The 22,697-nt window shown below is 50.9% G+C and overlaps 1 protein-coding gene across 1 annotated transcript in view; it reads left to right on the top strand.

Moving 5' to 3' along the window:
• Positions 1-22,697, top strand: part of LOC128829306 (vasoactive intestinal polypeptide receptor 1-like) — a 70,760-nt gene that overhangs the window by 35,288 nt on the left and 12,775 nt on the right. Inside the window, exons 4-10 of the mRNA XM_054014681.1 lie at positions 1,462-1,562; positions 2,491-2,588; positions 13,157-13,289; positions 13,421-13,574; positions 15,859-15,919; positions 18,160-18,226; positions 18,419-18,510. Of these exons, the coding sequence (XP_053870656.1) occupies positions 1,462-1,562; positions 2,491-2,588; positions 13,157-13,289; positions 13,421-13,574; positions 15,859-15,919; positions 18,160-18,226; positions 18,419-18,510 (706 nt within the window). The remainder of the gene's footprint in view (positions 1-1,461; positions 1,563-2,490; positions 2,589-13,156; positions 13,290-13,420; positions 13,575-15,858; positions 15,920-18,159; positions 18,227-18,418; positions 18,511-22,697) is intronic.

The raw sequence follows: 22,697 nt of genomic DNA, 5'->3' as shown, positions 1-22,697 counted from the left end.
GGCTCTGAACACTCTGGGGTGCTGTGCACCGTTAGGAGCCGGACACTTGCCGTGGACAGTGGAGAGGCTGCCAGTTGTGCTGGGCCCTAGCAGTGCCAGCCCAGTTCCCCACACCTTTCTGGGCAGGCCTCTCAAATTCCAGCCCACCTTAAAGGGGCAGGGACCAGGGCAGAAGGAGGTAATTCCAAACACCATCATCACAGTGAGTTGGGGGCAGGAAGGTCTGATGTAAAGGCCACCAGAGAGCAAAGCTCTTCTGCTTCCTCTCAGCCTGGTGTGATGCACACATCTCCTGACGTGTGCAGTGTGACTCTTTGGCTCCGGACAGCTGCATTGATGGGCAGTGGGGCCCTGGGCATGCACCTTAAAACAGTTACCTGTAGGCAGCAGTGGGGCCTAATGGAGTGAATGTTGGCCTGGGGCACAGCAAGCTTGAGTTCTATTCCTGGCTCTTCTGCTAGGTGAATCACGTCCCTGCTCTGTGCCTCAGTTTCCCCATCTGTAAAATGAGGATAATGATGCCGACCTCCTTGGCACTGTGAGATTGAGATCTACTGCTCAGAAGTGCTAGATATGAATCAGATATTATCATTATTTCAAAGCTGTTCTGTCCTAGTAGCAAAGCAAGAGTCCCTTATTGGGCTTTGACTGCAGCCAAGCGAGGTTCTGAGTGCACCCATTTCAGCATTGTCAGAGCACAAAGAAAACTGACTGATCGGCCGCAGGGGCAAATGAGTATAATTTATTAATGCTCTGGGGCTTTGATAAACGTTTGCCTTGGGTCAGAGCGTAGGCCTGGGACAGGTCAGCTGAGATGGAGACTTGCTGAGAATCTTACCAGCAACTGAGGCTGTGATGAAATGGTCTTTGGGATGTATATATGCTGTGTGATGTATGTTGGGGCTAATCCATAGGCATTACACAGAGGGCTGTGTGATGGCCTCCAGTCTAGTTCTTCTGTGCTAGGTGGGATTCCCAAAAGCTCTCGGTATTGGCTTTACTGTTCCCAATGCCACCAGCTGGAGCAGGGTTAGGCCAGTGCTGAGTGGTCTGGGACATCCCGACTCCTGTAGGCTGACGTCCTGCCCCATGGGGCCACACCATTTGCCAAGAGTCCCTAGCCCCTCTCGCATTGGCACTGGTGACTCCCCTATTTGAAGGCCTCCTTGGGGAAGGCAGTTCTGAACAGAGTACCCCATGCTATTGCCCCCTGCACCGCGCTGCTGGGCATGAGTGGCGTCGAGTGCCCTCCAAATCCCTCTTCTCCAGTTACAGCAGGGTTGTCAGCGCCAGGCATCCAGGATGGGGCCCCCAGCTTCAAGCCTCAGGGGCATGGCTGAGAACCAGAAACTGACATCGAAGCAGAAACACTACAGGGGGCCGGGGCAGGATCTGGGTGCTGGCAAGGAGGTTGGGGGTTGAGGGAAAGGTCCTTGTAAGAGCTTCACTTTGTCGATGCAGTGTTGATACGCAGGAACTGCACAGAGTCTGGCTGGAGCAGCCCCAGCCCCCCGTACTATGCCTGCGAGCTGGATGGCAGCAATAAGGACACAGAAGCCAAGGCAAGTGCAGCAAGACTGGGCCAGGAGTGGGGCGGGGGCTGGTATCCCCATTGCAAGGCTGCGCAGGGGGCTCTGGGGTTTGCCACTTAATGGAATAGTTGGTTAAAAATGAACCAGCCTAGATTTAATTAAATACTGATGAGAGCCCACATCTGCACCAAACTGAGCTCCACTAACTGGGGCAGGCCAGGTCCCCTGGGGCTGGTGGGTGGTTAGCTGGAGTCTCTCTGGGGCAGGCTGGGTCCCCTGGGGCTGGTGGGTGGTTAGCCGGGGTCTCTCTGGGGCAGGTCAGGTCCCCTGGGGCTGGTGGGCAGTTAGCCAGGGTCTCTCTGGGATAGGCCAGGTCCCCTGGGGCTGGTGGGTGGTTAGCTGGAGGCTCTAGGGAGCAGGCCAGGCCCCCTGGGGCTGGTGGATGGTTAGCCGGGGTCTCTCTGGGGCAGGTCAGGTCCCCTGGGGCTGGTGGGCAGTTAGCCAGGGTCTCTCTGGGATAGGCCAGGTCCCCTGGGGCTGGTGGGTGGTTAGCTGGAGGCTCTAGGGAGCAGGCCAGGTCCCCTGGGGCTGGTGGATGGTTAGCTGGGGTCTCTCTGGGGCAGGCCGGGTCCCCTGGGGCTGGTGGGCAGGATGCTGGGGGCTCTAGGGAACAGGCCAGGTCCCCTGGGGCTGGTGCGCCGTTTGCTGAGGGCTCTAGGGGGCAGGCCTGGTCCCCTGGGGCCCTCATAGATGATGGCATGAACACAGCAAGACCCAAAGTCTGTCAGCAGCATGTTCCCTCCACTCCACCCCACCTCTCCGCCCCACTGCGCGTCAGGGAGCAGCGTGTCCAGAGAGTCAGTGGTGCTCCCGGCTCCACAGCCATGCCCTAGTGCCCGCACAGCTGCCTGGCACTGCCGCGCTGACCTGCTAACTCAGCTGTGCCTTTCTCTTTCAGGGGGCCTACTTTGCTACCGTGAAGGTGCTTTATACCTGTGGCTATTCCACCTCCCTGGCTGCTCTGCTCCTGGCCATCGGCATCTTCTCCTGCTTCAGGTAGGGCTGTGGTCCTAACAGCTCCGTGCACTGTGGGAGGGCAGGAGGTAGCCGAACACCCTGCCTGCTGCCGGGCCAGATCCAGGTCTCAGTTGCTCACAGCCACTGGGGTCCAGGAGTTTGCCATGAAGTGACAGAAGCCAACGAGAGCAGGGGCTATAGCAAGTGGATTTGAGCCCGTGGGAGCATGGGGAGAACGTGGGAGATGGAAGAGACCCTTACTGATGGGAGGAAACAGGGGTGCTTACAGGCAAAGGGGAATTTGCCCCCCATTTGACCCACCAATGCACAGATACAGAGTGGGGACATTGAGTCTGCAGGCTGCTGATTCCAGGTGGTAGTGGCTTGTTGCAGTCACAGGTTGCTCCCAGGAGCAGGGGAAGCTTCCTTAAAGTGGGAGGGCTACTGTTGCCTGAACTGTGGCCCCACCCCTGCACTGCCCCTTCCTCCCTGCTCACTCCTCTCTGCCTCCTCTCCCCATCAATCTTCCTTACGGCCGGTAAAAAAGGGTTTTAAAAGTGGTGGGGCCATGGCCACCTATCCCCCCCGTTCCGGTGCCCTGGTTGCTCCCATCTGCTGCAGGGTCAGGGTCCATCTACACTGGAGCTGGGGGGATAATCTCCAGCTTGGGGAGACATACACATGCTAGCTTTGCCTGATGTGGCCACAGCAGTGCAAACAATGCCCTGGGCTAACTGCTCCAGTCCATGCTCCTCCAAGAACCTAGTATGTGCAGGATCAGCCCTTCCACTCCATACAGAGTCCAAGATGCACTGGCTACGAAGGGCCCCATTCTCCACTGACCTGCCCTTGGAGCTGTCATTCATCCCAGTGCAAAGTGCAGGTGAGCTCCAGCGTTCTGATCTGGCAGCGTTTCTCGCTCATCTCCATGATGGCAGGAGGTGAAGGTAGGGTGGACTCAGACACAATTCACTTAGATCAAGGGTTCTCAGACTTCTGTACTGGTGACCCCTTTCACACAGCAAGCCGCTGAGTGCGACCCCCCTTATACATTAAAAACACTTTTTCATATATTTAACACCATTATAAATGCTGGAGGCAAAGCAAGGTTAGGGGTAGAGGCTGACAGCTTGCGACCCCCCAGGTAATAGTCTCACGGCCCCTTGAGGGGTCCCGACCCCCAGTTTGAGAACCCCTGACTTAGATGCTATTTGAATAATAATAAATCCCCAGATAGCACTGCCCAGCCTAGGCGGGACAGTTTATAGAAGTGGAATCTGGAACATTTGTTTCTTATTCAGAGTCATGTGAGTAGCTCCTGTTGCCACCTCCTGCAGACCCAGCTGGCGTTACCCTGACACTGCCAAGCGTCAGTCACTCACATCACGTCAGAGATGAAAGAAATTCATGTTTTTCTTCTCAGTTCTAGTTGAAGAAGTGAAGCCCCTCTGCGAAACGGCCTCCAGGGGAACAGGTGTGACCTGAACTCTGCAGTCTTTATGGGCAATGTTTGAATGATTCTGTCCTCAGAGTGCTCTGTCTGTTGTAGCTGTGGGCTAACAGACATGCATCTTGTAGCTAATTAGCAACCAGAGCTCTTCAGTGTTGGGGCCTTGTGCGGATACAGCTGCCCTCTTGCTATAAAGGCTGAGAGTTCAAGCCCCCTGGGTATAGATCTAAAAATTAACTTTTTCCCCCTCCCAGCTTGCTTATATGGTGGAATTATTAATGGCATCTAGCACTTATGCCCCAAGTATTCCCCAGGTAAAGAAGCTAAGGGAGGAGAAAGCTGGGTGATTGCTGACAAACAGCCTTGCTAGACAAGGGCAAGCCAGGGAAACAGGATACAGTTTGAGGGGCTGCTTAGGAATCTGGGGTGTGGCAGGTTGAATCAGACCAGTGTCCATCTAGGCCAGGGTCTTGTCTTCAACAGGGCTAGAAGCAGCTGCTTGAGAGGAAGGTGCACAGTGGGATAACCTGCCCCTAGGAAAAGTCTCCTCCTCACCCCTTGTAAGGAGCAGCAGGTCAAGAAGATGGGGTTGCAGAGTCCTTGGCAGCAACCATCTCCATGCCAGCACCTAACAGCTATGGCAGTGGACACACTGGGCAGGTCACGAGCCTCAAAGGTCCCTACACCGTAGGCTGTGCCAGCCACAGTGGGCTGACTAACAGGACATTCCTGATTGCTGATTGGCCTGGACATTCTGTTTAAGCCTGGGGAGGATACAGGAAGTTTGTGCAACTAGGTGGATCCCCAGGTAGTTGCTGCTACCAACCTAGCTTCCTCACTCTGGTTCCTGACACTTGCTTTTCCCTCCTGGCTCTGATACCCGGTTTCTGACTCGGCTTTGTCGCCTGCTTCTGACTTCTGGTTTGTGACCTCGCCTTTACCTCCTGGCCCTGCCTCTTGGCTCCTGACTTGGCCTCAACTTCAGATTCTGTTCCTGATCCCACGTTGACCTGCGACTCTGATTCCTGATGGTCTGACTCTGGCTCTAGCCATGAGGCCGGCAGCCCACGACCTGGCTCTGACAGCTTGCACAGACCATCTAACCCCACTGCATCCAACGCCCTGGCGAGGAAAGAAGGCGTTTCAGCGCCCAGACAAGTCTAAGGGTCTCTGGATATGCCGGAGTGGATTGTTTAAATATAGGCAGAAAATCAGGCTTCACGTGCTCAAGTGATGCAGATGTTGTCAGAAAATAGAATCTGATGTGACCAGGTAACCCATGTGCAGGTGGGAAATGCTGCATTCCAAGCTTGGGGCACTAGCGTGTCCCCAGAACAAAGCCCCGCCATGCCTTTGCCCGAACGGTTTGACAGGGACCAGCGGAAGTTCAGAGGCATCATGAACCAGTCTGCTTCCTCTTCATATTTTGTCCTCAGGCCTTCCCCATTGAACAGGCCAAGATGGGGATGGTGATAAGGCTGTTGTTGGGAGATGCCTTAGACTGGGCCTGCCTTAGACTGGGCCTCTCCCTTACTGGAGCAGGGCAGCAAAGCAAATGCCTTCCTAAGAGCCTTCTCTACCATCTTTAACATCCTCCATCTCACCCACTCAGCCACAGCTGCCACTGAGAAACTCCAGCAAAGGTCGAGGCTGGCTGCCACATATGCCATTTGGTTTCCTCATCTTCCTGAATGTACCGATTGGTATGAGGCAGCCCAGCTGTGCCAGTTCAGGGCAGGGCTCAGCCAAGAGATCAAACATGTGTTAGCTCAGGTGAAGGCTGCCATGGACTTAACTGCGTTCATGGACTTGACTCTTCACATTGATAACTGGCTGCATGAGCGAAGAGAGGAGAAGAGTGGTCCAACTCCAACACCTCCAGACCAGAATCCTGAAACTATGCAAGTGGACCTGACCTGAAGGTGGCTGACTGTCACATCGTCACTGTTCTTCTTCTTCAACAATCTATTCTGTTACTATGGTAAGGTGCGCCGCACACTTGCTTTGTATCCCTTAAGAACCCTTACTTAGCAGGGGTCAGGAACAAATGATCCCAGGCCCCGTAGGTGAGCTAGACCTGCACAAAACCTCAGAGCTACCCCTTGGAATGCCTCCCAAACCCTGTCTGGGACCTGTCCCGGGTCACTAAGACTCTCACCACACCACTAGTTGCTGGTTCAGCTGTACATCCCAGGCAAGGCCCAGAGAATTCTCCCACAGTGGGCCATCATTGACTTTGGTGCTGCTGACAGCTTCATGAATGCAGAGATGGCCTGGGCTCTGCGAATTCTTGTCCCAACAGAAACCACACCTGGTTTTGTGGTGACAATATATGGGACCCTCCTTTCCTCAGGACCAGTGACTCAGGAGACCGTGTCACTGTGAACAGAGGCTGTGATACAGGGGAACCAAGAAGTATTGCAGTTTAGTATAATCCATTCCCCTCATTTCCCTTTGATCTTTGGCATAACCTGGCTGGCGTAACCAATCCATGCATCCGTCTGAGAGCAAAAGGTTATCTTCTCTTCCGCATACTGCAGGTAGGTCTGCCTGTGCACTGTGAACCACAAATCCCTGGACCCTGGGTCTCATTGCCACACAACAGCAACCCAAGCATTGTCTGGACCCCCTGCTGAGTCATCAGCCAGAGTATACGCTCCTCAGAGATGACCCTCCATGTTCCTAAAAAATATCAAGACTATGCCAACATCTTTGAAAAAAGAAATGCAGATGCACCGCCCCCATATTGAGACTGCAACTGTCCAATAGACTGCAGCCCAGACCAAAGTTCCACATGGCTGGATCTATGCGATGTCAGAGCTGGAATTCATAGTCCTCTGTTGGTATAGCCAGGAGAACCTAGCTAAGGGATTCAGCTGTCACTCAACATCTCCTGCCAGAGCTACTGTTCTTTCTGTAAAGAAGAGAGATGGGTCCCTTTCCCAGGTATCTGGCTGGTGGGGCTTGCCCAGATGCTCAAGGTCTAACTGATCGCTATATTTGGGGTCAGGAAGGAATTTTCCCCTGGGTCGCATTGGCAGAGCGCCTGAGGGTTTTTTGCCTTCCTCCACAAAATGGGGCATGGGTCACTTGCAGGTTTAAACTAGTGTAAATGGTGAATTCACTGTAACTTGAAGTCTTTAAACCATGATTTGAGGACTTCAGTAACTCATCGAGAGGTTAGAGATCTATTACAGGAGTGGGTGGGTGAGGTTCTCTGGCCTGCAAAGTGCAGGAGGTCAGGCTACATGATCATGATCATCCTTTCTGATCTTAAGGTCTATGAGTAGACTACCAAGCACTAAACAAAGTGATGGTTTGAGACAGATAACCTCTGCCACTAATCTTGGAACTGTTGGACCACGTATGATCTGCTCAGGTGTTCACCAAGCAGAATCTTTGAAGGGCCTACAATTTAGTACACATCCGAGCAAGGGATGAGTGGAAGACCACTTTCCAAACACCCCATGGACACTTTGAATATTCAGTCATGCCATTTGGCCTCACTAATGCCCCAGCTACTTTTCAGCACTTCATTAACAACACATTCAAGGATATTCTATACCAAGAGCCCAGTGGTAGGCTACCTGGATGATATCCTCATCTTCTCAGAGGACTAAAACAGACTGACCAGCACATCTGGGCCATACCAGAGAGGCTCCAGAAACATGGCCTGTACACCAAACCTGAGACCTACTCATTTGACTAGACATCCCTGGTGTTCCTAGGTACATCCTCTTCACAGCAGGCATCCAATAGATACCAAAAAGAAAGAGGTTATCCATGACTGGGTGCCCCCATGGAGTGTCAGAGGTATGATGATTCACAGGCTTCACAACCTTTTATCAGTGCTTTAGCTCAGACTTCTTGAGGCACATACCACCCCTTATGGCCCTCTTCTGAATGCCTGCCAAGTTCACCTGGACATCTGAGACTCAGCTCTCTTTCTAGTGATTCAAAGCTGCTTTCATTGAGGGTCCCACAGTGGTACACGTAGAACCACCCTGCTCATTTGTAGTAGAAGCTGATGCATCCAACGTGGCTTTTGAGGCAGCACTCTCCCAGAGCCACAGGCCCCAACACCTACTCCATCCATTTGCCTACTATTCTCTGAAGCTGTCCTCCTGGAAAAAAATACAAGATTCTCAACAAAGAACTACTCACAATCAAATTCAGACTTGAGGAGTGATGCCACTACCTCGAGGGGGAGGGGGAAGAGGGGCAGTATCTAATATAGGTATACACAGACTACAAGAACCTTGAATATTTATATAAGACCAAAGCCCTGAAACAAAGACAGCTCTGTTGGGCACTATTATTTTCCCATTTGATTTCACCATCGCATATCAATTGGAAACCAAGAATGGCAAAGTGGACGTCCTATTGCGCAAAGGGGAGGACAGTACTGCAAGGAGGAAGAAACCCCTACCTGGGGAAAAGTCCCTCCTCCTGAAACCCCATAGCTTCCTCAATGATGCAATGCAACAGGATCTCCTTACTCTGATCTGGCTGGCTTCCCAAAGTGACCTGCTGGCTCAGAAGGTTGCAGCCTCCCCAGAGCAACCCGGAGGTAATACCAAGAGACTGCATACCATGATAGATGGAATAAGCTATGTTAGCAGCTGAATCTACATCCTGTAAAGGTGCCCCTGGTTGGAAGTGTTCCAGATATGCCACGATGTCCCCAGTGTGCCATTCCAGTCACTCTAAAACCTTATGTCTAACCTCTCGCCTCTTCTGGTGGCCCAAGAGGTAGACAAATATTTGGATCAATATCAACTCCAGCGATATATGTGTTCATGCCCAAGTTCTGTGCATAAAACCCCTCAGCACCCTTATGCTCCTAGAAACGCCCTTTCAAACCTAGGGAATGACCACCATGGACTTTATCAAAGAACTCCCTGAATTGAATGGATATATCACTATGCTCATGGTAGTAGATCTGTTGACACTTCCTCCCTTGCGCCCAACTGCCCACAGCCACAGCTCAACTTCTGTTTGCACATGTCTTTCATCCCTGACCACATAAGATCTAACAGAGGGTCCCAGTTCATCTCCAGTTTTTGGTGCAAGATTCTCCAACTATTAAACATCCGTATCTGCATGTCATCTGTGTACCACACCTAGTCAAACAGAAAGAGTAAACGGAGTGCTGGAGTGTTGTTTCAATCCACTCTCTTCCCATATCCCAAGTTCGCATATAACAATGCTGACCATGTTTCCACAAGCCAAAGCCCCTTTTTCACCAATTAGGGATACTGCATCCATTTGCCTACTATTTTCTGAAACTGTCCTCCTGGAAAAAAATACAAGATTCTCAACAAAGTTTGCACTCACAATCAAGTTCAGGTTTGAGGAGTGATGCCTCTACCTCATACTCCCAATTGCCTCCCACACCTCAGCAGCCTGTGATATGGTTCAGCAAATCCACTATATCCAGGAAGAACTCAAGGAACACCTGGCAGAGGCAAAGGAAGACTACAAATGATAGGAAGATCACCAGAGACTGGCAGGCATAGAATTCAAGGTAGGCCAGAAGATTTGACTATCCACCAAACATCTTCACACCAAACATTTCGTGAAGGAGATCACTGATATCTCAGACCATTTCAGATTTGCCAACTCATAGAATCATAAAATATCAGGGTTGGAAGGGACCTCAGGAGGTCATCTAGTCCAACCCCCTGCTCAAAGCAGGACCAATTCCCAACTAAATCCCAGCCAGAGCTTTGTCAAGCCTGACCTTAAAAACCTCTAAGGAAGGAGATTCCACCACCTCCCTCGGTAACCCATTCCAGTGCTTCACCACCATCCTGGTGAAATAGTGTTTCCTAATATCCAACCTAGACCTCCCCCACTGCAACTTGAGACCATTACTCCTTGTTCTGTCATCTGCCACCACTGAGATCAGCCAAGCTCCAACCTCTTTGGAACCCCCTTTCAGGTAGCTGAAAGCAGCTATCAAATCCCCCCTCATTCTTCTCTTCTGCAGACTAAACAGTCCCAGTTCCCTTAGCCTCTCCTCATAAGTCATGTGCTCCAGCCCCCTAATCATTTTTGTTGCCCTCCGCTGGACTCTTTCCAGTTTTCCCACATCCTTCTTGTAGTGTGGGGCCCAAAACTGGACACAGTACTCCAGATGAGGCCTCACCAATGTCGAATAAAGGGGAACGATCTGCTGACAATGCTCCTACTTATAGAGCCCAAAATGCCGTTAGGCTTCTTGGCAACAAGGGTGCACTGTTGACCCATATCCAGCTTCTCGTCCACTGTAACACTAGGTCCTTTTCTGCAGAACTGCTGCCTAGCCATTCGGTCCCTAGTCTGTAACAGTGCATGGGATTCTTCCATGCTAAGTGCAGGACTCTGCACTTGTCCTTGTTGAACCTCATCAGGTTTCTTTTGGCCCAATCCTCTCATTTGTCTAGGTCCCTCTGTATCCTATCCCTACCCTCCAGAGTAGCTACCACTCCTCCCAGTTTAGTTTCGTCTGCAAACTTGCTGAGGGTGCAGTCCATGCCATCCTCCAGATCATTAATGAAGTTATTGAACAAAACCGGTCCCAGACCGATCCTTGGGGCACTCCGCTTGATACCGGCTGCCAGCTAGACATGGTTTACTAATTTACTCCGTCACTGTTAAACTCCGCTTGCTGAGACTGCTCAAAATACACCCTGTTTTCCATAAAAACAACAAGGAGTCTGGTGGCACCTTAAAGACTAACAGATTTATTTGGGCATAAGCTTTCGTGGGTAAAAACCTCACTTCTTAGGATGCATAGAGTGAAAGTTACAGATGCAGGCATTATATACTGACACATGGAGTCTCCATGTGCCCAAATAAATCTGTTAGTCTGTAAGGTATCTTGTTATTTTTGTAGATACAGACTAACACGGCTACCCCCTGATACTTGACACCTGTTTCCCATATCTCCCTTTTGAAACCATTCAGCAGAACCTGCTTCCCAGCCATACGCATCCCCCCTCTGCCAGGGCCATAAGGAATACCTAGCTTGGGTCATACGGTGCTCCAAGATGAAGCGGGGTAAATCATGGAATCTTGTGGACTGGGATGGGTATGTTCCTGAGGAGCAGTCCTGGGATCTGGCCCAACACATACATGTCCCTGCATTTCACAAAAGGCCAGCAATGCCCCAGAGTGGCCACAATGTAAGGACCTGGGTCTAGAACCTGGGTCTACAGATTCTCCAGGGAACAACCACTTCCATGCTAGCATTAGCAGCTGCGGTAGTGGAAGCACTTGGCAGGTCATAAGCCTTAGCAGCCTACACCATAGGACATGCCACCCGTGGTGGGCCTGACTTACAGGCCATTCCTGATTGGCCCAGACATACTACTTAAGCCTGGGGTGGCTACAGGAAGTTTGTCTGTGCAACTAGGTGGTTCCCCAGCTAGCTGCTGGTACAGACCCTGCTTCCTTGCACTGCTTCGGGTTCCTGATCTTGCCTTTTCCCTCCTGGCTCTGATGCCCGCTTTCTGACCCAGCTTTGTCTCCTGCTTCTGACTGTGACCTTGGCTTTATCTCCTGGCCCCAAGTCTCGGCTCCTGACTTGGCCTTGGCTCCTGAGACTGGCCACTGGTTCCTGACCTCAGATCGACCCACGACTTTGATTCCTGAAATCTGGCTCTGGCTCTAGCCACTGGGCCAGCTGCCCACAACCCAGCTCTGACATCCCATCAGTCAGAGGCTGGACAGTGCTCTGGAGAAGGAAGGTTTACATCCCTCCCTAAGCTCCTAGCTGTTCTGTCCTCGCTGACAGAGCGGTGGGAGTTCTCCCTATCTCTGACTGTCCAGTCCTTTTGGAACCCTACTAAACTCTTGTCCTCAGAAAAGGCGCTTGTGCTCTGTCCGCCCGCCATCCCCAAACTATGCACTCCACATGGACAGGACAGCAAGGGCATGGCCGCAAGGGAAGTGAGCAGAGATGGCGCATGGCCATCAGAGCACAGGACCAAGATGGAGCATCAAGTGAAACAGCCCCAGGCAGCATCATGGTGCCAGGAACCAGGGGCTGGCATGCAATTGATGCGCTTCACAAGCGGGTGAGCTGCTGTGGGCACCGCTCCAGTGGTGACATTCCTATGGACCATCACTTGGTTCCACTGTATTGGTTGGGTACTCCACCACCAGCCACTTGAGCCTGGTTGTAGCCCAGCACTGCTGGGCCTGGGAAGAGCATAGCACAGAGCTCTGTTGTGTGCACTGAGGAGCTGATTGGGTCTAATTCGCCTCAGGGAGTGGAACAGAGATTGTTTCCCGTTCCCCAGGCTCAGCAATAACAACCATCTCCTTTGCTCTCACTGGATCCAATTCCACCCTGCGGTAAGTGGGGTGACACCCTTTGCAGTCAGTAGAGATGCACTTGCTTAGACAAGGTCTGCGGGCGTCAGCTGGGCACTTGCAGGGATCAGGAAGGATTCCTCCCTCCCCATCCCATGCACAATGGGCCAGAGGTGTCTGGGTTTTTTTGGCCTTCCTCTGAAGAATCGAGGACTGGCCACAGATGGTGACAGGACACCAGACGGGGTGGGCCAGTGCTCTGAGATGGTTCAGAAAATCTTTTGCCTAGATGCCTGGCTGGGTCATGCTCGCATGATCAGGGGCAAATTGAGCTGCTAGATCTGGGGTCAGGAGGAATTTTCCCCAGAGCAGAATGGAGGGATATTGGGGGAGAGCGGGGGAGGGGCACCTTCTTCTGTAGCCTGGGGCATAGATTGACTGCGGTGATCATCAGCTATATCTCACCCAGTCCATTCCCAAGTCTTTGCTGGCGCCGCACAACTGCTCAGTGTTGTGAGGACTGAAACGCTTTAGTTTAGCTAACGTCATTGGGCTCCGTACATGGGGAGCGAGGTGAAATGTAACGGCCTGTGCTATGCAGAGGGTCGCACTGGATGATCTAATGGTCTCTTCTGGCCTTAAACTCTATGAAGTAATGGCCCTCGGTGTTGTATCCATCTCAATCACATTTCGTGTCAAATTCATCCCTAGGGCAGCTCCACAAGCTCCCGTGGGCTGTGCTGAATTGCGCCCTTAGGGTTGAAGGCCGTGGCAAGCTGGCCACTGACCGTATGTCTGTTTGCCATGAAGAATGCAGAGCCAGCTCCAAGTCACTGGGATCCTCTTCTTTCTGTAGGAAGCTTCACTGCACCAGGAATTCCATCCACATCCACTTCTTCGCCTCCTTCCTAACGCGGGGAGCTGCCGTGCTCATCAAAGACTCCGTGCTCTTCGCGGATGAGTCCATCGATCACTGCACCATGTCCACAGTAAGAGGGTACTCAGCAGATGGGGTTGGCTCCTTCCAGGGACAGGGCTGGCCTGGTGCTCTTGCATCAACCTGTTGGTGAACAGGCCCAGAGAAGAGCCCATGTGAACCTTTTCCTCTCTCCCTCACTAGGTGAACTGCAAAGTGGCCATTGCCTTCTTCCAGTACTCAGTGCTGGCCAACTTCTACTGGCTCCTCGTAGAGGGGATGTACCTGCAAACACTGCTGCTGTTCACCTTCACCTCTGACAAGAGGTATTTCTGGTGGTACACCCTCATCGGCTGGGGTGAGTAAAGCGAATGCTGGTGAAATGCACTAAACCCGGGATGTCCATAGCGAGGACTGTTAAAGAAGGGCCAAAGGTTCTAGGAATCTTCCCAGAGCAGCCCATTAGCTGACAATTGTACACCGAAGCAGAGCTGAAACTGTTTTGTAGAAAACTTTTCTTCCTCACTTCACTTAAGAACCTCACTTCTTCAGATGCAAGACTTGCATCTTACCCACGAAAGCTTATGCCCCCAATACTTCTGTTAGTCTTAAAGGTGCCACAGGACCCTCTGTTGCTTTGTATAAAGACTGTTAATTGTGGGGGCATGTAATTATCTAACATAGAACAACTGGTGTTCTGTCATTGGTTTCAACTGAGCCAGGATTTCGCCCCGGATCTTTGGGGCAAAGATGTTTGTAAACCATCTAGCAACTGGGGCCCTTGGATGCTGCCATAATGTATGAGTTCTCTGCAGAGTTAGTCCTTCTGGAGAGAGCCCACCTTTCTTTAGGTTGACTGTTATTTTCACAGGGTGGGCTGGGTGTGGGCCAACCCCACTGACTGGAGCTGAAGTTGGTTTTGCTGCAGGGAGTCTAAAATGGGCCCACTTTTTGTTTTTCATGACATTTTTGTATTGACATTTTGATAGAAATTGTTATTGAAATATTTCGTTTGTTAAAGAACTGGTAAATGAAAAATGTCCATGATGATTTTGAAAAAAGCGTAGACAAAGAAGTCACTAAAATTGTCATGCAGACTAGACAGTGTAGCTAATGGTGACAGTCTATCACAAAGAATTCGGTAAAAGGCTGTTTTTTCAATGAAAAAAATCTTTTGTTCTAAAAACTTCAAGTCCCACTCCTGACCCAGCACAACAAAGGACCCAGATGCTGCTGGAGGGGATGTAGTACATCAAGGGCCTGTGTATAGGGCAGGGTCATGGGGGAGACAGGACAGATGAAAATATGGCAGATTTTTCAGCCACCAACCATCTGAAGATCTCAACATGCTTCACAAAGGAAGATCAGAGTAGACGGATGGGAGTGTATGGGGATGGATAGATGGATCCCATGTTCACTATCATGGACAGAGGAGCATGTAGCTTCTAGCAGGAGCAGCTGCAGCTGCTGGGATCAGAGCCAGGAGCTGTGGGCAGGGCCAGGGTTAGGTGCCTCATACTGGATCAGGTGGAAAGACAGGCACAGAGTGGTTCAGCAATGAGTCTCATGACAAGTCAGTGGGACAAGCCTCCCCAAAGTCCCAGCTTCCTGCTCTAACCACTGGACCATACTGTCATGTATGAGTCCATGTATTGCTGCCTTTTTTTGATTGCGTGGTGGCTGCCTGGCATCGTGAACCTCTTCTGCCAGCTCTCCAGCGGTCGGCATGGCCGTCAGCAGGAAGAGTGTACCTCCTGGAGCACATGACTTATGAGGAGAGGCTGAGGGAACTGGGATTATTTAGTCTGCAGAAGAGAAGAATGAGGGGAGATTTGATAGCTGCTTTCAACTACCCAAAAGGGGGTTCCAAAGAATCACAGAATATCAAGGTTGGAAGGGACCTCAGGAGGTCATCTAGTCCAACCCCCTGCTCAACGTAGGACCGATCCCCAGACAGATTTTTGCCCCTAAGTGGCCCCCTCAAGGATTGAACTCATAACTCTGGGTTCAGTAGGCCAATGTTCAAACCACTGAGCTATCCCCCCAAAGAGGATGGATCTAGACTGTTCTCAGTGGTGGCAGATGACAGAACAAGGAGTAATGGTCTCAAGTTGCAGTGGGGGAGGTCTAGGTTGGATATTAAGAAAAACTTTTTCACTAGGAGGGTGATGAAGCACTGGAATGGGTTACCTAGGGAGGTGGTGGAATCTCCATCCTTAGAGGTTTTTAAGGCCCAGCTTGACAAAGCCCTGGCTGGGATGATTTAGTTGGGAATTGGTCCTGCTTTGAGCAGGGGGTTGGACTAGATGACTTCCTTAGGTCCCTTCCACCCCGATATTCTATGATTCCACATCATCCTGCCCACGAATGCCACACCGTGTCCCACGCTCCACACCAAGAGGTTCAAGCTTTGAGCAGCGTGGGAAGCATCCCCTGAGCATCAATTTCCCTGACACCAGGTCTGTGGTGGGCAGAGAGGGGCAGGAGAGACTCTCTCCCATTGGAGATGGAAGTGCTGTGGATTTGCCAGGATCTGTTATCCATGCTCGGGCGGGGGGGGGGGGGAGAATGGAAGCTCCCTCCTTCAGTCACAATAGGACTCTGCCATCCTGTGGGAGAACAACTGGCCTCTTTCCTTGCAGGTGTCCCTATGCTCATTGTGAGTTTGTGGATCTTCACCCGGCTACAATACGACAACCATGGGTAAGAACTGCCCATCCCCCAGCCCCTTTATCTAGGGACGTCATTAAAACCTGTGCGTCCCCAATGAGCTCAGGTCCTGTGGGGCATGACTGGAGCCAGATGAGCGACATGGAGCCTCCAGGTCTAGAGAGCAGCCATTACACACCCCAGGGGTGGGGGGCGCTGCTCCAACAGCTAATCCAGGGGGGTTTCCTGCTCCGACAGCTAAAAACTGATTTCCATTGTCAAAGGGAATGTCCCCCAAGACCCCCCAGCCTGACCATGCCAAGGCTTCTAAATCCTGCACATGAGATCCTGGTCTTGCTGGATAACCTCCCAGCCCAGGTCTGAGATCTGGGGCTAGTCCAAGCGCTCTAAAAATAGCTGTGCAAGCGTTGCTTGGACATGGCTCAGGCTGGAGCTTGGGCTCTAACACCTCCTCCCCCCAAGGCTTTGGAGCCTGAGCCACAGCATCTAGACAGCTATTCTTAGAGCACTAATGTGAACCTGTGGGCCCAGGCTGGGAGGCTTGCTGCCAGGTGCAGTGTAGACACACCACTGAAGTCAGTGAGGGCTTTAACAGACTTCAATGGGGCCAGCATTTCACTATGGGCTCCTGCCACCCCAGAGCGACCATGGACCCTGGGGCTGCCCAAACTGACTGGCAGAACGAAAGAGGGGAGGAGAGAGGGACAACGCTGCTTTATTCTCTATTTTCTGTTCTGGTGGTGTCCACAGGCCCCAGTCAGGATCAGGCCCCCTCACGATGGGCACTGTACAAACATACACACTAGGGACAGCGTCCCAGCCTCGAAGAGTTGCAAAGCTTTGTGGTTAGAACATGGGCACTCATTTAAACTTGCTGGGCTGGGTTCTCATGTAGTCTCAGGCCCCTTTATGCCGTGCTGGCCACATGCAGGGCTGGCTCTAGCATTTTTGCCACCCCAAGCAGCGCAAAAAAAAAAAAAAAAGCCGCGATCGCGGCGGCAGGTCCTTTGCTCCCAAAGGGAGTGACGGCCCCGCCGCCGAAAGGACCGGACGTGCTGCCCCTCTTCATTGGCCGCCCCACGCACCTGCTTGCTAGGCTGGTGCCTGGAGCTGGCCCTGGCCACATGAGAATGAATTGAAGTGCCAGTGCAGTGTCAAGGGGCTTCCCTGAAAAGAAGACCCGGGCCCTGTACAGCAGAGATAACGCTGGCCTACCTCGCGGGTGGTTGTGGGGATCCACTAGTGACTTTTGAGAAGAAGGGAGCCTGAGAAGGACTAATAGCTCTTCTGCTCTAGCAATGCCGGTCCGTTTCCCTGCGCAGACAAACCCTAAGCAGTACTGATAATGGACTGGCCCCAGGTTGCTTTCCCAGTGGGCTGCACTGCCTTTTCACACCCGAACCTCTGGTTTTGTGGTGAAAAAATTGGCAATGTGAAAATGACATGACTCTCCCAGAAGGTTAGCTAGATGGCCACGCCCACCTCCCAGCCCATTGCCAGTGGTGACCACGCTCATCTCCCTGACCCTTCCCCCATTCATTTCAGGCTCCACCCTTCCCTCTCTACCACTTTGTGACCGCTTGCCGTGTTTCATTTTTCTTGCCTCTCTAATGTTCCTAGTTGTCCTGGGCTGGGCTAGGAGGGACCTTCCCAAGTGTTGACAGCATCATAATGAGTGGAGCCCTCTCTTCCCCCTCCCACCCTCCCAAATCACGAGATTGGCTAAAAAATGGTGAGATTTTAAACGAAGACTCACTTGTGTGTTTTGCTCTGTCTGAGTTTTGAACTCCCCCCTCCCCTCCTGTGTGTGTGACAGTTACTCCACCACCAACTCACAATGGATAGTGTGCAAGGCAATTGTGGCTCCCACTGCAGGAGGTCTCACTGTAGGACCCAACCCAGATCTCACATGCGCACACACAGACACAGACAGTCCCTGCCCTGAAGAGCTTACAGATGTGCAAAATGTGGTGGCGACTTTGCAACATGATGGATAAGGCTGTGAGTTGTCAGACGCATACGAGGCCACCAAACAGCCATTAGTTGGGAACAGCTGCTCACAGTTGCTGAGCTGGACTGGATTCGGGCTGGTGACTGACAGCTGAAAGGCTCTGTAGCTCGTTAGCAGCACCCGAGGCATCCAGACCCGCACGAGTGCCAATGTTAGCTCCAAAATCGCATGGAGGCCAGAGCTGTTTGCAGGAACCCCTGCCGCAGGGAGCAAAAGCACAATGAGTTGGTAATGCTTCTGCGCTTTCCCTGCTCTCTCCTAGGTGTTGGGATGACTATGCCAGTCTGTACTGGTGGGTGATCAAGGCTCCCATTCTCTTTGCCATCTTTGTGAGTATGCCGTGTCTTACTTTGTAAACGCGTGGGTTGCCAGGCGAGTGGCGTGAGAAGGGACGGGCAGCGTGCCTGGGAGGCTGGGATGCCTGCAGGGAGATGGAGGAGTCCAGCCTGTGGGTTCCGGAATGTCGTTGGGTGGTCAGTTCTATTTCGAGGCTGAGACAAACCTTCTCTTCCTTTTGCAAGATGAACTTCCTCATATTTCTGAATGTGATCCGAATGTTAGTGCAGAAGATTCGATCCCCTGACGTCGGCAAAAACTACAAGCAGCAGTATATGTAAGCAAAGCGTTAACACTCTCTGCCCCAGTAGTCTGGTCCCAGGAAATGTGATCCCTTCCCCTGCATAGCGCTTAGGCCTGGCTTGGCCAGCCAGGGTCCTTCCCAAGGATTTGCATTTCATCAGACCAGTGGCTGTTATGGTTGGGTGCCGTACAGGGTGTGATTGATACAGGGTTGGGGTGTCATAAGGGGTGTGATTGTACGACACCTCAACCCCGTATCAGAGCTTTCCAAAGCTTGCAGAGAAACTGATCTTCTACAGATAGAGCCAGATCCCTAGTTTGTATCAGTATTGACTGCAATGGAGATGCGCCAATTTATATATCTGTCCCCAATCAATGTCATGGATTCAGGACCAGAACAGAAAATGCTAAGTAGTGGTAACTCCAGTGAGGTGCTATCCAAAGAGGGAGGCTTTGTGATGGGGTCTGTGCTCATCAGCTCATAAAATCCAGTGCTTTATCAGGACCCCCTAATAGATCCCCAGTGCTACATGGATCTCAGCCACAGTAGAAACTTTGGGCCATAAAGTCTTAAAAAACCTACCTTAATACTGCATGAAGGTTAGATAGTTACATCTCCAACCATCATAGACTCATAGGACTGGAAGTGACCTCAAGAGGTCATTTAGTCCAGTCCCCTGCACTCATGGCAGGACTAAGAATTATTTAGACCATCCCTGACAGGTGTTTGTTTAACCTGCTCTTAAAAATCTCAAAATGACGGAGATTCCACAACCTCCCTAGGCAATTTATTCCAATGCTTAACCACCTTGACAGGAAGTTTTTCCTAATGTCCAGCCTAAACCTCCCTGCTGCAATTATGCCCATTGCTTCTTGTCCTATCCTCAGAGGTTAAGAAAAACAATTCTTCTCCCTCCTCCTTGTAACAACCTTTTATGTACTTGAAAATGGTTCTCATGTCCCCTCTCAGTCTTCTCATTTCCAGAATAAACAAACCCAGTTTTTTCAATCTTCCCGCATAGGTCATGTTTTCTAGACCTTTAATCCTTTTAGTTGCTCTTCTCTGGACTCTCTCCAATTTGTCCACATCCTTCCTGAAATGTGGCTCCCAGAACCAGACACAATACTCCAGTTGAGGCCTAATCAGCCTGAAAGGGCCCGATCCTGCATCCTTTACGCATGCAAGTAAAACGTGAAATGAAACTGCTCACATGAGAGAGTTGCAGGCCCCAAGTGGCGCCTGTAGCCATAATATTTTCTACATTGTATTCAATACAGAATTTTCCAGCAGTTGTAAGCTATCATTTTGCTAAATCAAACCCAAACAAGGAAAGCCCCCACAGAGGACTGAAAATGGCTTATGTCCATGCCAGGTGTCACACTCGAGCTCTCTGCCAGAGCTGTGTCAAGAAGCTGTAGTTTGAATATTGGGGCGGTACATTTTTCCTCTCACTGTCTTCCTCCAAGCGTCTCCTTAAAACTCTTCCCTCGGGAACCCACTTGACCCTCTTCATCCCTTGACAGAAATGGTATCAAACCCATTTAGAAAATGCAGAACCACCATGAGCTGAGTTAAGCAAGTGCACAGCCTCATGGCAGTTACTATCGCCCTTCCTTCGGCCTCAGACCCTACTGTCCGTATGGGTCCATCTACACAGCGTTTTGGAGTAAGCCTCCTGGTCCGGGTCAACAGACTTGGGCTAGTGGGGCTCATAGCTGTAGAGACAGTGCTTTGAAGTTGGGGCTGGAGCTCGGGTGCTGAAGCTTAGAGAGAGGGAGTGGGTAAGTTGTTCCAATGTTTAATTATCCTCCTATTAAGAAAACTGCACCGTATGTCTGGTCTGAAATTGTCTAGCTTCAGCTTCCAGCCCCTGGAGCTCGCTCTGCCTTTGTCTCCTAGATTCAAGAGCTTTTGACTTTCAGAAACTCACTATAGATCATCATCGAGTCACCTCTTAAGCTTCTCCTGGGTAAATGAAACAAACTGAGTGCTTCAGTCTTTTCCAGACCTAGAATCATCCTTGCAGCTTCTGTTTGAACCCTTTCCCATTTACTAACATCCCCAGGCATGGATTCCAATGGGCCAACTCCTTCTCAGGCATGGGCTTAAGCGCCTTCCTGAATTGGGGCCCCAAAGCCAATCAGATTTCTAAAAAAATTGTGGATTTTTGATAAAAGCGTGAAATTTGCCATAACCTTAGGGCATGACCTAATAAAGATCTTCAGATAGTCATCACCAACTCATGCCATGTTGGCTGTGGCAGCCATTTTAAATTCAGAATTCATTTTTTTTCCTACTTGCTATTTTTCTGATACTGATCGTTTATGGAATTAAACCATCCCAGTGCGGTTTTATTTTTGTACATTTATACTCCTATTGTCTTAGGTGTCCTGAAAATGAAAGCAATGAATTGCAATGGCTTGAGATTGTTAGTTCTTGATATTTCAGTACATGCTCTGTAGCGTGTCACCAGGGAATATTTACTAAAATATTAGTTATATAGAAAAATAACACAGAACGTTGACAAGTTTCTGTTCACAAACTGAAAGTTACATTTCTCCTTGCCAATAACAATATTCCCGACTGATCTTGGTATAGCAGGATATCGCTGTGTCTCAAAGGTTGAAAAGGCAGTGTACGTAAATAGGCAGCCTAAAACAAATAAGAAACAAGAAAGTCTCTTTCACAGTCTTCGGTATGTTCAAACATCACATTCCCCACCACAAGGGCTCAGTGCTGCCTTGCCATGCTTGCGCCTTGCCTGGCACCCCATTTTGCAGCCCCATCTTAGGAGTTCACAACAATAATCCTGTGCTTCCGGGAGGGTTGTCCACAGTGGGCTCCATCCCTCAGTGCCTCCCAGCCATCTCCATTCCTTGGGGGAGGGGAGCTCAGGAGTCTGACCCCAGCAGCGTCCTGCTTGGTATGCAGCTCGCCCACTGTGCTGAACCAGTGCAGGTTTGGTCAGTGGAGGGATTCCATAGCTCTGCCCTTGTCTCAAGAGCCTCTTGTGGGCCACACCAGCAGCATTTGTGCCACTTGTCCTGTCGTGCAGAGGCACCACTAGGCACTGCAGCAGAGACATCGTTCCATCCGCCATAAACTGTGGTGCAGCAGACAAACTCGTGGAAACAGGGGACAGATGCCTGTTGGGGCACCCAGGGAGATTTCTTTCCTCTTCCAGAAAAAGCAGATGCTGCGTCACAACCCGAATCAGCATGAAACACTGGGAATGCCTTTGACTTGCTTGGGCCGAGTGAAGAAGCTGTCTTGTGGGCAGGTACACGTCCAATCCACAGTGCAGGGATCTGAGGTCTTTGCACATATCATAGAATCATAGAATCCTAGAATATCAGGGTTGGAAGGGACCTTAGGAGGTCATCTAGTCCAGCCCCCTGCTCAAAGCAGGACCAACTAAATCATCCCAGCCAGGACTTTGTCAAGCCTGACCTTAAAAACCTCTAAGGAAGGAGATTCCACCACCTGCCTAGGTAACCCATTCCAGTGCTTCACCACCCTCCTAGTGAAAATTTTTTTCCTAATATCCAACCTAAACCTTCCCCACTGCAACTTGAGACCATTGCTCCTTGTTCTGTCATCTGGTACCATTGAGAACAGTCTAGATCCATCCTCTTTGGATCCCCCTTTCAGGTAGTTGAAAGCAGCTATCAAATCCCCCCTCATTCTTCTCTTCTGCAGACTAAACAATCCCAGTTCCCTCAGCCTCTCCTCATAAATCATGTGTTCCAGCCCCCTAATCATTTTTGTTGCCCTCCGCTGGACTCTTTCCAATTTTTCCACACCCTTCTTGTAGTGTGGGGCCCAAAACTGGACACAGTACTCCAGATGAGGCCTCACCAATGTCGAATAGAGGGGAATGATCACGTCCCTCGATTTGCTGGCAATGCCCCTACTTATACAGCCCAAAATGCCGTTAGCCTTCTTGGCAACAAGGGCACACTGTTGACTTATATCCAGCTTCTCGTCCACTGTAACCCCTAGGTCCTTTTCTGCAGAACTGCTTCCTAGCCATTCGGTCCCTAGTCTGTAACAGTGAATGGGATTCTTCCGTGCTAAGTGCAGGACTCTGCATTTGTCCTTGTTGAACCTCATCAGGTTTCTTTTGGCCCAATCCTCTAATTTGTCTAGGTCCCTCTGTATCCTATCCCTATCCTCCAGCGTATCTACCACTCCTCCCAGTTTAGTGTCATCTGCAAACT

This window comes from Malaclemys terrapin, chromosome 25 (assembly GCF_027887155.1).
Source record: "Malaclemys terrapin pileata isolate rMalTer1 chromosome 25, rMalTer1.hap1, whole genome shotgun sequence".
Lineage (NCBI taxonomy): Eukaryota > Metazoa > Chordata > Testudines > Emydidae > Malaclemys > Malaclemys terrapin.
This window is presented reverse-complemented; position numbering and strand designations above follow the sequence as displayed.